We start from the raw sequence: 17,693 nt of genomic DNA on the forward strand, positions 1-17,693 counted from the left end.
AGGTGGTGATGGTGGTGGTAGGAGTCATATTATTTATTTGATATTTATAGGCTACTGCATTTGTATGGGAAAATATGAATGAGTTTTGGGATGGAATCGTCCATTCATATTTTCCCATACAAATGCAGTAACATTTTTATTATATGCTCATTTTTTTATTCTACCTAAGGTTTAATTATATAAACAAAATACACTACAAGAAACAACGTAAATGAATGATAGCTGTATTCCAAACTAAATACACAAGCGCAGATTTGTCATTTCACAATGACATCATTATTAATGCGCACATAACTCCGCCCAGATAAATGTGAACTTAGTTGCGCGCTTGACATAACTTTCAAAAGTAAATGGCGTGTCATGTTAGAATTGAAATTTGCAGTCATATTGTGAATGAATGCACATTGCAACAACTTTTCCTTTGATCTGGAATGAATATATTTTGGTATTTTGTTTCGATTCGACGTAAGTTTGTGATTTTGGACTGGATTCATCTGTGCAAATTATACATGAAATACATCGGATTGAAGTAGCCTGGGAGAAGCGTGTTTACGTCTGCAAATGTGTTTCTATTTCTGTCACTGAATGTTTGAAATCGTAACATGGGAAAAATATGAAGTCTTTCAATTGCAATTATCAAAAAGATGCTATGGAATTTAATGCTTATTTCATTTTGAGTGCAGTAAGGAGGATGCAGTTGCACTTATCATCAAAATTACAGCACAATTTCAAAATGTGTAATCCAGATTGAAAACCTGTAACATGGCTCGAGTAATTCAGATTTGCAGAATTAAGAAAAAACATTTTGAGGAAATCCAGGATGTAAAACTGTAAAGTATATTTTATTTTGCCATTCTGATCACCAGATAAAGAAGACAGTATATGCCTTGTCACTTGTATGTTATTTGTAAGGACCTAATCTTCCGTCTTTTGTATAATGTAGCTAGCTTAAATCCGTAACATTGTATCAACGCGGAATGTGCCAAAACAGCTGGTTTTTTTTGCAGTCCACGAAACGTGTTTTAGTTCATTCAGAAACAAATTTAAACAACCACAACGTAAAGAACCTCTTACACGAGTGTATATGATTTGTTTACAAATCAAAAGTGCTGGCGTCAGCGTCATTGTTTGTTTACAATAGAAAGTAGTTCCTTTATTCACGTGAATGCTATAGGTGTATTGTCACGCGCGTTCAGTATCGGGGAATATTGAATGATTCTGACAATGTAAAGTTAACGGGGGAAAAAATGAGCATATAATAAGTTGTCTTTAATGGCACTCTTAGTGCTTTTTTGGCTATGTTATACCACACTCTGATTTTACCCATTTTCATATTTTTGGGGGTGGAGTGTATTTTACAGTAGAACGAAATAAAAATTTGCACATGTCACATTGACTCCTTGTGGAATAATAAATCCATTGCATTGTAACTAAATGGTTTATTAGCGTTATTAAAGAATTAAGTAATGCTTAAATAGGCTGATAGCTTTATTCTTTGCTTGCTTATATTAATAACTTCATATTGCTTTCACTATGTAGCTTTTTGCCCAGAAATACATGCTACATATGACTGGTAACTTGCTGTTCTACTCTTTCAGGTTTATGTTAAATATGTGGAAAGTACTGCATTGGAGCTAAACAAATATGAATTTCATACCCATAAATGTTCAGTATTCTGTATCTACTGAGTAACAATCTTGTACTTTATTTATTAATTTCTCCTTTGAAAACGTTCACCAATCACATTACATTTGGAATATTAGCCTGCTGCCTCATGAATTCAGCTCTGCTAAAATACGAAAAATGTCATTGTCTATTTTTAGATAGAGAAAGAGCAGTAACTATTGCCCATTACCTGTCCTTGATCCCACCCAGTGTCGCCAGATTAAGCATCACTGTATTCTGAGAAACTCGCAGTGCAATAGCCTCCAACAACCCAGCCTGGTTTTTTTGTGTTCCTGTGGACCCATCCAACGTTTATTTTGCATTTATAATGCGGATTTATCAATTTACTGCAAGTTGTATACTTTATTTTACAATTTCTGCCAATATTTTGAGGGATTTATCACTTGTCGGAACTTCATCTTGTAAGACCACTGTCCCATCACGCTATTGTTGACCTTACACAGTGTCATTCTTGGCAAATGTACATTTGACTTTATTCGCTTACTCCGTCTACTACAGAGCTCTTAATAGCGAATTCTGAAATGCTGCTTGATAATTATGCTCAATTTATTCGTATTTTATGCTGTTTTGATAGACTTATTATTAACCAAGCATATAACATAAGTTTTAAACAGGGCCATAGGTTTCTGATATGACACCACCGATCTTTTAGTTACGACAGTTTTTTTAGTGACTTAGTAATTTCACACATTACTAGTTTCTGCTTTAGTTTATTTGTATTGTGTTATTTTGGCATATATCAGTTAAATGTTCTGCAGGCTACTTCAGAGCATGGAGTTTACCATGACTCCTGTTTGTTTATGTTATGTAACATGGTTTCTGTTATACAGTGTCTATAACATGTGGTTATGAAAGTGTTTTGTTTCAGTGACCTAGTAATTTCAACATATTACTAGTTGCTACTTAGGAGTGTTTCTTGTATCAAAGATTGGTAGCTAGCCTACTGCTATGACTCGGTTGTACACATTATCCCTTCTCTATTAACTATGCATTGTGCTTAAGCTTAATATAGGACATAAATTTATTACATGTTGAAGCTACACTCTCTTAAGTCAGAGCAAAACATTAAGGGAATATTCCCCATTTTTAGGCAACCCAGATGAGTTAAGCCTCCACATATGTCAGCTTGGCCATCAGGTCAGTAAGTCAGGGTGCATGGGATTTATGATTGATCAGCTGCACCCAAATAATATTAATAATACTGCCACACCAACACCAGCTGAAACCAGCAGTTGCTCTGATATTACCAGCCATCAAGCATGGAGACCTCATGACTACATAATGTTTACGGGGATCTTAGTGATAGATCTGTCCGTCAAGCTGGGCAGTCGGCAAAAAATCATGATTTTGGCTTGTTCAGCCACAGCTTTAGAGCGGCAGGCACAGGTATGTGCCAACATATATGCAGCGACAGTACTGAAAGACTGGTAGTGTGGTGATGCTGACAGTACCGGAAAGGCCAGAGATATTGGCATTGCCGACAGTGTGGGAAAAGATGGAGAAGCAGGCAGTGCTGTCTTTAACGCCGATGCCGGATATTACAGTACTCACATCTTATACTCAAGGGAGAGCTCGTGTAGAGATATGACAGGGCAGTCATCAAAGCCACCTACTTGACTTATGTGAAGCTTGAAGCCGAGCCAGGTGATAGCCCAGCGCACAGTAAGGGTGATGTTAAGTCAGTAGTCACATGTGCACCCACATCAATTGTGTAATAGTACAGCGGATGCATGAAACCAATTTCAGCACAATGGACCTCTTTCTTCCCTAAAGGGGGGTGGGGCTGATCAAGGTCAGTCAGAGGGGTTTCGGGTTTCGTTATCAACAACCCCCTTGCCCCTCCACATGATACATGGTCAGATTGGGAGATGGATGCCTTTCAATAACAGAGGATATGGTCGCTCATATAAGATGCAGGAGCTTGTGCTAAGGACTCAAGGGAGTGCTCGTGTAGAGATACGACAGAGCAGAGTCATCAAAGCCACCCACTTGACTTATGTAAAGCTTGAAGCTGAGCCAGATGATAGCCCAGCGCACAGTAAGGGTGATGTTAAATCAGTAGTCGCATGTGCACCCACATCAGTTGTGTAATAGTACAACAGATGCATGAAACCAATTTCAGCACAATGGACCTCCTTATTCCCTCAACGGGGGTGGGGCTGATCCAGGTCAGTCAGAGGGGTTTCGGGTTTTGTTCATCAACAACCCCCTTGCCCCTCCATATGATACACGGTCAGATCGGGAGATGGATGCCTTTCGATAACAGAGGATATGGTTGCTCTTATAAGATGCAGGAGCTTGTGCTAAGGACACATTTCCCAATGAATTACTCAAGACTTGCTTTGGTATGCAAGCAGCAGGTTGAGGCCCATCAGCAACTGGAGTCTGCTCACCATATTCAGGACAGGGAAGGCAGTGTTATTCTGCCTCCCCATCAGATGGGATGAATATGCCTTTGTCTTGATCTGATAGATATATACTTCCACACCCCTATCCACCCTGTCTGTTGCTAGTTGACACGTTTACTGCCATACCGTTATCAACTCGACATTCTTCCCTTCGACCCTCATCAACCCTTGGGTTTTCACTCACACTAGGGACTCCGCCGTCTCCCTGTTCCAGGCGTTGTAATCTACATCAACAACAGCATACCTGGTATGTTCTATCCTACTCCACGGCAGAATGATCTCACATCTCTGCTAGGTCATCCAGGCACAAACGGGGAAGTTTAGACCTCCCTACATTCCAGAATTTCATCCGTTTGGGTACAGACTTCTTAACCAACTAGAATCTGGCACATCCCCAGAATTTCATCCATTTGGGTACAGACTTCTTAACCAACTAGAATCTGGCACATCCCCAGAATTTCATCCGTTTGGGTACAGACTTCTTAACCAACTAGAATCTGGCACATCCCCAGAATTTCATCCGTTTGGGTACAGACTTCTTAACCAACTAGAATCTGGCACATCCCCAGAATTTCATCTGTTTGGGTACAGACTTCTTAACCAACTAGAATCTGGCACATCCCCAGAATTTCATCCGTTTGGGTACAGACTTCTTAACCAACTAGAATCTGGCACATCCCCAGAATTTCATCCATTTGGGTACAGACTTCTTAACCAACTAGAATCTGGCACATCCCCAGAATTTCATCCGTTTGGGTACAGACTTCTTAACCAACTAGAATCTGGCACATCCCCAGAATTTCATCCATTTGGGTACAGACTTCTTAACCAACTAGAATCTGGCACATCCCCAGAATTTCATCCGTTTGGGTACAGACTTCTTAACCAACTAGAATCTGGCACATCCCCAGAATTTCATCCGTTTGGGTACAGACTTCTTAACCAACTAGAATCTGGCACATCCCCAGAATTTCATCCGTTTGGGTACAGACTTCTTAACCAACTAGAATCTGGCACATCCCCAGAATTTCATCCGTTTGGGTACAGACTTCTTAACCAACTAGAATCTGGCACATCCCCAGAATTTCATCTGTTTGGGTACAGACTTCTTAACCAACTAGAATCTGGCACATCCCCAGAATTTCATCCATTTGGGTACAGACTTCTTAACCAACTAGAATCTGGCACATCCCCTTTTATTCGCACTCCCAGAGTTGTCGAATCTGTCAAGTCCACATCCATCAAGACTTGGATTTCATTGGGAGAGTTCTTGAAACTTCTCTGCTATTATACGGCAGCGGACTTGACCACCGTCGGCTGTCTCATTATGCATGCCTTGCTCTCACATTGACGCCCCTTGTTTTATATCCTCTTAAGCAAGCAGTCATGATCACATCTGAAATTCGATCATTCCTATGTCAATTGAGCAATTGAGCCTGGCTGACTATTGGAATTCCGCTGAAGAATCCCAGGCAGGATTAACATAAAGTACCGCCGCCTGTACAAATGGTTGGAGTACCAACCTGTTGCTCACCTTCACTACTGTTAGCGACACCTGGGAATGGCATCTGTGCATCAGTATGCCAAAAAGGAAGGATATCATCAATGCCTTTCATTTCTGTACAGATCGATCCTATGGTCAAAATGGTCCTCTTTCAGTCCAACAACACTGGTGGTGACCTATGTCCTCAAACAGGTGAGGTATCAGACCACTAGTCCGGTGTTCAGATTTGGCATTTTTCTATGTGGGTGAAACAATCCCCATATCAACATACAATTCAGACACCTTCTGGCTGCATCAGTGGCTTCACCGAAAATCAGTCCAGAAGGGGTCGTGTCACACGGAATGTCCCCTCCATCAGTTGGTCATCACTTGGATTCACACACTTCAAGGGCATCTGGTGATTGACCATTTATCGACGAGGTGGAATCAACAGCTACCCACCTTCATCCCCCCAGTGCAAGACACAGCAGCTTCAGCCATGAGATGCACTGTTAGCCACGCAAGATTGTGTTCACACCCTCACGGATCTTTTAGACAATTTGATCTCCAGCAACCAAAATCCATAACATTATATCTAAAATGGAATTTGTCTTGCTTTGCTAAAGTTCCTATCATACAAGACATGCTTTCTGATAGCTTTAGCTTTCACATGCAGGATCAGTGAGCTACATGTGCTTTCATTTGACCTGAACTATCTTCTGTTCAGTTTGGATCATTCAGTAGGCCTCCTTACACAACCAAGCCATAGTTGCCAAGAATCAGTTGCCGTCTGTAGGTAACCGAGTCATCATTCATCCTTTTTTCCATAGACAAGTCTGGAGAGGTAGTCTGCACCCTCAGCAAAGCACTACTTGAGACACACAGAGACAAGTCTGGCATGAACAACATCTCTTCTCACGTGGCTTACTGCTCCAAAGTTTTGAGCAATCTATGTGAGACAGAACACAGGATATCATGTTCATGCCCTTTGTTCCTGGCTGATAGTGATCATATGCTTGGTGTACTATGACATCTCACCAGATCAGAATAGCCTCATATCTGCACCTTCAACAATACTTGAGACACACAGAGACAAGTCGTGACATGTGCAAATATCACTTCCTCCCAGTCAAGGTTGGGAAACTAGGCATCACCTCACAAGCTTGTACTTTGTGGTTGAAGTGGGTTATATGCTCTGCATACTCTGAGATATCTCAAGATCAGAGTCACCTCATGAGAATTACAGCTCATGAGATTAGAGCCATTTCTGCGAGCCTTGCTTTTAAATGCATTGTTTCGATCCAAGACATTATGGAAGATGGTTGGCCAGCATGCAGAGTCAACCTTCTTGAGTTTTTACCTCAGAGATTTAACATTGCAGAGACAAATGTTAGATCTGCATCTGCATTAATGTCTCAGTCAGCTAAAAACTGGGGACACCTGATGGTATCAATGGGAGGTAACGGGCAAGAGTTACTGTGCTTTGTCTACCAAAAATTGACATTAAGACGACTTTTTTATCTATTACTAGGACTGGATTCGTGAGGTAGCAGGATAATATTCCTAATGTAATGTGATTGGGTAAGTATTCTTGGAGAAACATAATTTTCTTTTAAAATTTACTTTTTAAATGGTCGAATTGAAATATCCTATTTAGAATTCAAACGATGTTATGTTCTTTTCAGAGGCACATTATGGGGACATCTTTTTCTTTTTAACAGTATATGTTTCAGTGAAGTGGTGACATTTGAGTATCAATACTTAAAGCACATGTGAATTCATTTTGACAAAAGTTCACATCAGTGGTCTTAAGCTGTCCAACTACCATACATGTACCAATGTGAATTCATCTGTTCTAAAGAGCCCACATTATATGCCATCTGTATTCCTTAGGTACAACTCTTAAGGTATTTAATACTGTTTACTGATGAACTTATTTAATTTGAATTGGTTTATTGGACATATGCTGCTTTTCAGTCTTTATTTTGTTTAACAATGTTAATTTACATTATAAGGTATAGTGCGATGTCATGTGTTTACTTGTGTAAGTTTCTTAACCAGTGACACCTTTGTACTAGCTGACAGATGTGTTAGATCATTGATTTTCATGTAACATTCTCGTGGGTCGGTGGTTCTTCCCAGGGTTTTCCCGGCTTCTTCCTACACCATCAATACTGGCTGCCATGCATAGCTATCATGTGCTGAAAAATGATGTTAAACCCCACAACAATAGCAACAACTTCATGTAACATTCATGCTGATCAAGGGCAAAGGTCAGACCAAATGTTGCCTAACTATAGGAAGTGTACATAAAGCTACTGACAAAAGGTAGTCTTCTTTGGTAATGATGGAGACATTATTTTCCTTGACACATCATTCTAAATGATAATTTATGGGATTTAAACTAATTGGAGTTAATATAGATATAAATATTGTGAATGTTTAAATATAAACTGCCTATTGCATAAGCACATGGTAAATGATCTGATTGGAGGGAATTCATTGTGGGTGAATCTTCTGTCAGGCATTGACAGGTGAGGACATATAGCATCTTTACAAGACAGCGGAGAACAAAGAGGAATTTGGCGTAACAGACTGAACTCGATCGACAAAAGCAAATATTAAAATGGCATTTTTAAGGGCCAACCAAAAGGTCAGAAAGATATACTTTCAGTCCTGCAGCATGTTTTCTTTCTTTTTCTTTATGATGATGTTAACAAAAAGTTATTGTTCATGATTGGGTGCTGTGTGCTGACAAGTTAGACCAAAGAAAGAGTCAAGTACTGGTTTATTTTTCACAATTTAAATCTCATGTAAGAAATGATGATCAGTGCACTATCCAAAATGGCCAGCTATTGTCACACTAAAAAGGTTGAGCAAAATTATAACGATTTTAAAATGCATCATATCTTATGCATTATATGGCAGAACTACATTTTCTTCCTTATTCCAGCCACACTGCAAACATCATAGCGATATGACTGAAAAATTGTTAAAGCTACGTTAAAAATCCAAATCACACACACACACACACACACACTTATATATATATACACACACACACACACACACACACACACACACTCTTCCTCATTCTAAATAAAAAATCAGGGTGGGCTTCATACACACCAGATTTCAGTATTGTAGTAGAAGGAGGAGGAGAAGTGTGCTTGATATAGTTTGAATAGCTAATCTCTTAATTTTTTTTATGAAAGACTCTATAAAAATAATATATTTGTTTCTGTTATAAGTCCAAATCAAAATGAAAATTACATAGCTTTTTGAAACAAGTATATTCTACTAAAAAGAATTCTTATTGAGAGAGAAAGGTCACTTTTAGTTGGAGTATGAATATTTATATATTAAAATTAAGTTATGTAATTAGTGTTAGTGCTTATGAATATTAGCATAAATAATTTTGTATTTTAGCTCACTTGGATGAAGGTCAAGTGAGATTATGGATTAGCTTTTTGACCAGCATTCTTTCTGTGTTATCTGTCAATGCTTGCCAGTCATATTTATGACATCATCTTGTATCTGATTGGTTGAGCTTGTAAAGACTCCAGAAGCCAAATTTATGATCAGTTTCAGTGTCCAGTATTTTTCAGATGATTTGGCATATACAAAATTTTGCATGTAACTGGCATTGGGGCTTTAAGTGTGTGATCACCAACTCTACACATATGCACTCACATGACAGGATATTGGACATATTTATGTCATTGGCAATGACAGTGGGGAGGGATCTATTAGCAGGGAACATACAAAGAGATGGGACAAATAAAGACAGTGGGGAGGGATCTATTAAGAGAGAACATGCTGCAGTTTTCACTAACTGGTAAACAAATAGTCTTTGTCTTGATTGGTTAACAAATTTTGTATAGCCTCACACATTCAGGCATAGTCCATTTGAGGTTCGCATACATTTTGATCTTAATGCCTGACCTAAAAGACCACTGTTTTTTTCCAGACACCTGATATTATTAGTGCATGGTTCAGTTTAATTATATATAGCAGGGGTGATTCTAAGATGTCATTTTTAGTGTACTTACAGATTTCTAAAACACGCCAAAAAATCAACCCAATATGTGAAAAATGTGCATAATTTTTGCAAACTGTACATTGTTTACTTTGTTCATTTTCCAATATATTTACAGAAGTTCTTCCCAAACAGATTGCTCCAGTGGCCTAGTGGTTAGAGCATCCGCCTCAGAAGTGGGAGGTCATGGGTTCGAACCCCAGCCAAGTCATACCAAAGACTTACAAAAATGGCACTAACAGCTGCCTTGCTAGGCGCTCAGCATTAAGAGGTTAGTGTTAGGACTGGTTGGCCTTGTGTCAGGATAATGTGACGGGGGGGGGGGACATCATGCTACATGTCTGCAGCATGATGCCCCAGTGCTAGACATCACTATAAACTGCCAGACTGCAGACATCTTAGCGATGTGACTGAATTTTTTTTTAAAGCTACATTAAAAATCCTAATCACACACACACACACACTCTTCCCAAATCATATTGTGGCAAATCAAGATGCGAGGTTGGGAGAGAATTCATCTCCTTAATTTTCAGACATAGTTAATCTGATGACCTTTGTTAAGAGACAACCTGCTTCAGAAGACCATTATTTCATTGACAGAATAGATTTTACTGTACTGTACTTTGAATGTCAAAATATGATATTGTGAAAGTCAACTGCATAGTTGGCCCTTTATTTGCCTCGGGTTATTGTTCATTTGTTTATTTGCATGTATTTCATTTATTTTTTTTCTTCAGGAGGGTCAATACAATGTCCTTCAGCTTCTTATTTCTAAAGGTGTTGATGTCAGTAGCACTGATGACAAGGGAAGAACAGGTAGAGATGCATGCTGTTGTTGTTAAATTAACTAATCTATAGAGTTTCATACATGTTTTTTTTAATTATATCTCTTTAGGATTTTAGCTCACCTTACTAGAAGACCAAACAAGCTTTCGGTATGGTCCAGCATTGGTCATGCGTCATCCTCTAACAGTTGTTACTGCACCAGAGGTGATTCTTCTAGTCGAATTCTGAGCAGACATGAAAAATATTGACCTTTTTGTTCTTTGTTTTGAGGTTTTGTTAGTTTAAATTAAATATTTATTATTGACTATATCATGCCCAAGAAAGGGGACAAAGGACACACCGTGGCAACCAACCCATGCTGCCTTGGCAGATATCAAACTCAACCCTTGGGTTATGTGTTCAGTTTGCTGCCGGCTGAGCTACCATACAGACTAGATTAATAGCCAATCAGTGGTCATTATTGTCATGAGTTGTAAACATGAGACATGAGTATTATGGCTTAGTGTTATTATTACATTTCAAATCTTTACCCTGACCTGTAAAAGAGCTGGTTTGGATTCAACAGTTTGAACATTGTGGATAGTAGTTCTCTCTCTCTCTCTCACTAGTGGCCCCGAGTGAGAGAGAGCACTCACCATTCCGGATCACTGCCATCTCACCTGTTTGTGTGAGTATGAGTCTCAGGTTCGACTAACGTGGTTACGTGAGAAAGCTTGCCAGTAGGTTCTTGTGGGTCTGTGGTTCTTCCCAGGGGTTTCCTGGGTTCTTCCTCCACCAGTTATACTGGCCACTATGCATAACCTATCTTGTGCTGAAAAATGGCATTAAACCCTACAACAACAAGAACTCTTTCTCTCTCTCTCTTATTTATGGCTTGAACATTCCAGAATAAACAGTTGTCAGTAACAAATATATCAAATGTCATGTATCTGAACAGAGAAGTAGTATTTAATTTGACGAATTTATATGTAATTTTAAAATTCCAAGTGGCAGGTGTATGTAAAGGCAAATTTTGTAATCTACAAAACCGATGGGCAGATATAGTTACTGTATTCATTTTTTGTCTTTTTATTATTGTGATAGGGCCAATTAACAATGAGAATTAATAAGGGACTGACAATTATAATGAGTTGTGATGTGATCAACATAGGATGGATTCAGATGATTTAAACAATTTAAATTATATTGGGAATTCAAGTTCTTGCACCTGTTTTATGAAATTATCCCTTTTTTTGAATATTGTAATTTTGATCTGGGGAAAGAATTTCAAAACAGAACACTTCTTACCACAACTTAGTTGAACCTCTCTTTTATCTTTCCAGTAGATCATTGTCATGTTGCAAGTAATAACCACATATAATATAAAACTTAAATCTTGATTTTTAGACATTTTTCCACAAGAAATTTATATACATATATTGTTAATTTTTGAAAATGGTAACTATTGACAGTCTTTAATCAGCAGTATACATTTACTTATGGTTTTGGTTTTCAGATGGAAGCAGCTGTATTAAATAAAATTACCTTTCTGCTTATTAATGAAAACTCACAGATCTTAAAAATATCTTATAAAACTTTTGTAGCAAGTAAAATTAGAAGCCACAACTGTCTGAAACCTTATAGATGTGCTTCAAAATTGCTATACAGTAAAAACTGCTATGAAGGACCTCTGCTATGAGCGACCACCTGTCATTTCCAACCACAATTGTAATGCAAGGATGGAATTTATGATATAAATGCTCTGTTATGAGTGACCATCTGCTGAACGTGACCAGTGACCGCGACATCTTGGCAAAATATGCATTTAGACACTGCTATGAATGATCGCATTGCAAAAACAAGGATAAACTTCACTGACCTTTATTTAATCCCTGTAAGAACGACTGCTCATAACATTCTAAAAATATATAAAAAAATTTAAAAAAAGGTTGGCTACCGATGTCTGAGGTTTTTTTAGCTATGCCTACAGTGTTTTATAGTTTCTGTCATATACCAGACTAAAGTATATGTAGATTATTTCCTAGTCTGGTTCCCTGCTTCATATACTCCCTGCATTGTTCTCCACTATTCCTATAGGGTTAAGCAATGTATGGAGCATACAAAGCAGGGAACCAGACTAATTATTCCCGCACTTAGCCTGCTTCTCCACCTTATTGTAGGACCCGGAATCCCTATGAATGACCTATTGTGAGAACAGACAGACACCACTGACCTATATGTAATCAATTGTTACAACAACCGCCTGATTAGTAAAGATTGTTCTGATAAAAAACAAACATAAAAGGAATATTTTAAAAGAAAAGGATTGTTGCTACCAGTGATAGATGCTACAGTCCGTAAACCAGGCTAATGTACATGTCACAAATTGCCATTGTAGTGCCAAAGTTGACATCGTGGTCGCATATGTTGTCTTGAGAGTTAATCCATATTGCGGGGGTGAATAAGGTCATTGTCTATTAAACCAGCAAGAGAGCATCATTGGTGCAACCAGGTTACACACTTTGCTTTTAGAGTTAATCCCATATGTCATCCTTGAATGAAGCTGTTGACTTTTGTCTCTGAAAAAATGTTTCTGTTTTTGGATGAGATAATTGTTTCTTTTTATTCGTTAATTGTTAGATATGCAATGCACATGATTGTATAGATTTTTCATATTTTCCCACAGCCCAGTCAAAACCGTCTTTATGTTCGATATTGCAACTGAACACTAATAATTTTAACACATAGAACCTTAATAACAATGGTTGAACCTCCAACTAAAAAGAGAAAAGTGGTTTAAACATCGGTAAAACAAATTTAGGTTGTTTTAAAGGAAAAGGAGTAATTCAGAAACGATTTCATATGCTAAAATATGCAGTCTTCAAATGTAAATGTGATTTCATGTTTAATGATAGAAGTTTATATTTATTACTATATTGTTGTCAGATGAATGCATACAGTATTTTAGCAAGAACTAATATTAAAGAATAGAATATATGTACAGTGATTGTGGTTATTTTTCTTGAAATTGTTCTGATAATGGACTTTGGAAACTGGTCTTTTTGTACAAACCTACTATGAGAGACCACCTGTTTTGAGAGATCACTTTTTATTGGCTGAAGGAGTGGTCTTTTATAACAGGTTTTGCTGTAATAACAAAAGTGGGGGTCTCCAAAAGCATAGGGTGTCCAGAAATGTAAGTGGTACTATATATGCCTGCTTAGGGAATTGTCAGCTCTTCATATATATGAGTCTGATGAGCAATGTCTGGAATTCTTGAGCCTTTTGTCATGTCATAATGAGCACATGGATTGATATCATAACAATTACTGAAATGGTTATGGCAACAAATTTGGATGGACATTTATTTTAATGATAACTGTCTTTTCTGTGAATGTCAAGATGTTGGTGTTATATTTTGGAAGGCAGTCATGTCAGTATCAACAATGTAAATATTATATGTGCAAGTTTTTTCTAAGTTATATATATATATATATATATATATATATATATATATATATATATATATATATATATATATATATATATAGATTGCATATATAGCTTGACTTCCTTGTAACATGATTCCGTGTATAATGCAGTACTGTTATTGACCCCATGACTGAAATTAAGCCATTGGTCAGTAGTAGTTCAAAGAAAGAAAACATGAAAAAATATGTAATAAATCTTTGTTTAATAGTTGCTAAAATATGATTTTTTGACAAAAATAAATTCACAAATACCATGAAGTGAAATGATGTATTTAAGTTATATATACTTGAATTATTACTATACCTTCGACAGACATTTTGTTTATCCCCCTCGTTTCACAATTTGGCACATAAAGCAGTCACCAAATACCACACTAAAAGAAGGAAAAGCTGTATCAATGTGAGTTGTTGTATTCAACAGAGATTTTGCAATATTACTTCTCTGTGTTTAATTGATTTCACCCTTATGGATTTCTTGACTTGCCTCCATCTCAGAAAACTACGTCATCATAATGTGACTCACATGCAGGACACAGCATATTTTTAAACCTCCATGTTCATTTGAATTTGTGATCTTATAAGCAAAATCAGAGATAAGTTCTTGTGGTTGATAATTGGTAGATATTAATGGTGGTTTTACCATGTCAGAATGAGCTTTACCATGTTAGATTGAGCTTTACCATGTTAGATTGAGTTTTACCATGTCAGATTGAGCTTTACCATGTTAGATTGAGTTTTATCATGTCAGATTGAGTTTTACCATCTCAGATTGAGTTTTACCATGTTAGATTGAGTTTTATCATGTCAGATTGAGTTTTACCATGTTAGATTGAGTTTCACCATCTCAGATTGAGTTTTACCATGTTAGATTGAGTTTTATCATCTCAGATTGAGTTTTATCATGTCAGATTGAGTTTTACCATCTCAGATTGAGTTTTACCATCTCAGATTGAGTTTTACCATCTTAGATTGAGTTTTATCATGTCAGATTGAGTTTTACCATCTCAGATTGAATTTTACCATGTTAGATTGAGCTTTACCATGTTAGATTGAGTTTTATCATGCCAGATTGAGCTTTACCACGTTAGATTGAACTTTACCATGTTAGATTGAGTTTTATCGTGTCAGATTGAGTTTTACCATCTCAGATTGAGTTTTACCATGTTAGATTGAGTTTTATCATGTCAGATTGAGCTTTATCATGTTAGATTGAACTTTATCATCTCAGATTGAGTTTTACCATGTTAGATTGAGTTTTATCATGTCAGATTGAGCTTTACCATGTTAGATTGAGTTTTATCATGTCAGATTGAGTTTTACCATCTCAGATTGAGTTTTACCATGTTAGATTGAGTTTTATCATGTCAGATTGAGCTTTACCATGTTAGATTGAACTTTATCATGTCAGATTGAGTTTTATCATGTCAGATTGAGCTTTACCATGTTAGATTGAGTTTTATCATGTCAGATTGAGCTTTACCATGTTAGATTGAACTTTACCATGTCAGATTGAGCTTTACCATGTCAGATTGAGTTTTATCATGTCAGATTGAGCTTTACCATGTTAGACTGAGTTTTATCATGTCAGATTGAGCTTTACCATGTTAGATTGAACTTTACCATGTCAGATTGAGTTTTACCATCTCAGATTGAGTTTTACCATCTCAGATTGAGTTTTACCATGTTAGATTGAGTTTTATCATGTCAGATTGAGCTTTGCCATGTTAGATTGAACTTTATCTTGTCAGATTGAGTTTTACCATCTCAGATTGAGTTTTATCATGTCAGATTGAGCTTTACCATGTTAGATTGAACTTTACCATGTCAGATTGAGCTTTACCATGTTAGATTGAACTTTATCATGTCAGATTGAGTTTTACCATCTCAGATTGAGTTTTACCATGTTAGATTGAGTTTTATCATGTCAGATTGAGCTTTACCATGTTAGATTGAGTTTTACCATGTCAGATTGAGCTTTACCATGTCAGATTGAACTTTACCATGTTAGATTGAGTTTTATCATGTTAGATTGAGTTTTACCATCTCAGATTGAGTTTTACCATGTTAGATTGAGTTTTATCACGTCAGATTGAGCTTTACCATGTTAGATTGAACTTTATCATGTCAGATTGAATTTTACCATCTCAGATTGAGTTTTACCATGTTAGATTGAGTTTTATCATATCAGATTGGGCTTTACCATCTCAGATTGAGTTTTATCATGTTAGATTGAGCTTTACCATGTTAGATTGAACTTCATCATGTCAGATTGAATTTTACCATCTCAGATTGAGTTTTACCATGTTAGATTGAGTTTTATCATATCAGATTGAGCTTTACCATGTTAGATTGAACTTTACCATGTCAGATTGAGCGTTACCATGTTAGATTTAGTTTTATCATGTCAGATTGAGTTTTACCATCTCAGATTGAGTTTTACCATGTTAGTTTGAGTTTTATCATGTCAGATTGAGCTTTACCATGTTAGACTGAGTTTTATCATATTAGATTGGGCTTTACCATGTTAGATTGAGTTTTATCATGTCAGATTGAGCTTTACCATGTTAGATTGAGTTTTATCATGTCAGATTGGGCTTTACCATGTCAGATTGAGTTTTACCATGTTAGATTGAGTTTTATCATGTCAGATTGAGCTTTACCATGTTAGATTGAGTTTTACCATGTTAGATTGAGTTTTATCATGTCAGATTGAGCTTTACCATGTTAGATTGAACTTTACCATGTTAGATTGAGTTTTATCATGTCAGATTGGGGTTTACCATGTCAGATTGAGTTTTACCTTGTTAGATTGAGTTTTATCATGTCAGATTGAGCTTTACCATGTCAGATTGAGCTTTACCAGTAGTAAATAACCACTCATGTGGCATAGTGGTTAGAGTGTCTGCCTCGTAACTGGAAGGTCTTGTGTTTGATCCCTGGCCGAGTCATACCAAAGACTTACAAAAATGGTACTAACAGCTGCCTCGCTTGGTGCTCAGCATTAAGGGGTTAGTGTTAGGACTGGTCAACCTGGTGTCAGGATAATGTGTCTGGATGGGACATCAAGCTACATGTCTGCGGCATGATGCCTCAATGCTAGCATCACTATAAAACTGTCACATCGTAGCAATATGACTGAAAAGTTGTTAAAGCTATGTCAAAAATCCAAATCACACACACTAGCAGTAAATAAGCAGAACAAATAAAACATTTATTATGAGGAAATGATTACTAATATTCTCAAATCCTTCAATGCAGTAACACTGAAACACATGTTCAAAATGTAGTTGAGATCTTGAGATCATGTTATAATGGCATCCATGTTTCTGACATTTAGCTGTGAACTTTACTGCAGAAAGCTTTGATGTCTGATCAGTCAGAGTGGGGGTTAACATTTGCAGATGTTTAAGATTTTTAAAATGTGATTTAATAAAGATTTCTGAGGTAACCAGGAAGGAGTAAATTAAAACTGTACTTTAAAATTTGTCTTTGTATGCATTCAGATGGGGCCTGGAAAATATCAAACTCAGAGTATGAGCTTTTGTTATCTCAATCAGCCAATCAGAAATGACCTTCCCAATGTAACATTGTTTGTGATTGGTTGAAAGAAAATATTGTGCACTCGTTTAAGCACCAGAGATTCATTTTTTTCCAGACATGAAGTCATAATCAACTGTGACATTACTCTTATTCATGTCGATAGATAGTTCAGACACATTCAGATTTATCTATATCATGATCAACATTAAAGCTTATGTCAGTGTGGTCATTTAGGCACATTTACTCATCCTAAATTAAATATTATTTGTTGTTCTGAAATG

At 36.9% G+C, this 17,693-nt stretch overlaps 1 protein-coding gene across 3 annotated transcripts in view; it reads left to right on the top strand.

The window, feature by feature from the left end:
- LOC149802250 (uncharacterized) overlaps positions 1-17,693 on the top strand; it is a 40,115-nt gene that overhangs the window by 16,890 nt on the left and 5,532 nt on the right. The window contains exons 6-7 of one of the 3 annotated variants that reach the window (XR_016420800.1): positions 9,735-9,887; positions 10,354-10,432. Coding sequence is in view for 2 of the 3 variants with exons in the window: in XM_089956677.1 (XP_089812803.1) it covers positions 10,354-10,432 (79 nt within the window). In the remaining variant the exon portion in view is untranslated. The other 2 variants (XM_089956678.1, XM_089956677.1) reach the window with 2 other exon arrangements.

Source organism: Sinohyriopsis cumingii, chromosome 4, assembly GCF_028554795.1.
Source record: "Sinohyriopsis cumingii isolate HCF-2022 chromosome 4, ASM2855479v2, whole genome shotgun sequence".
Classification (NCBI taxonomy): Eukaryota; Metazoa; Mollusca; class Bivalvia; order Unionida; family Unionidae; genus Sinohyriopsis; species Sinohyriopsis cumingii.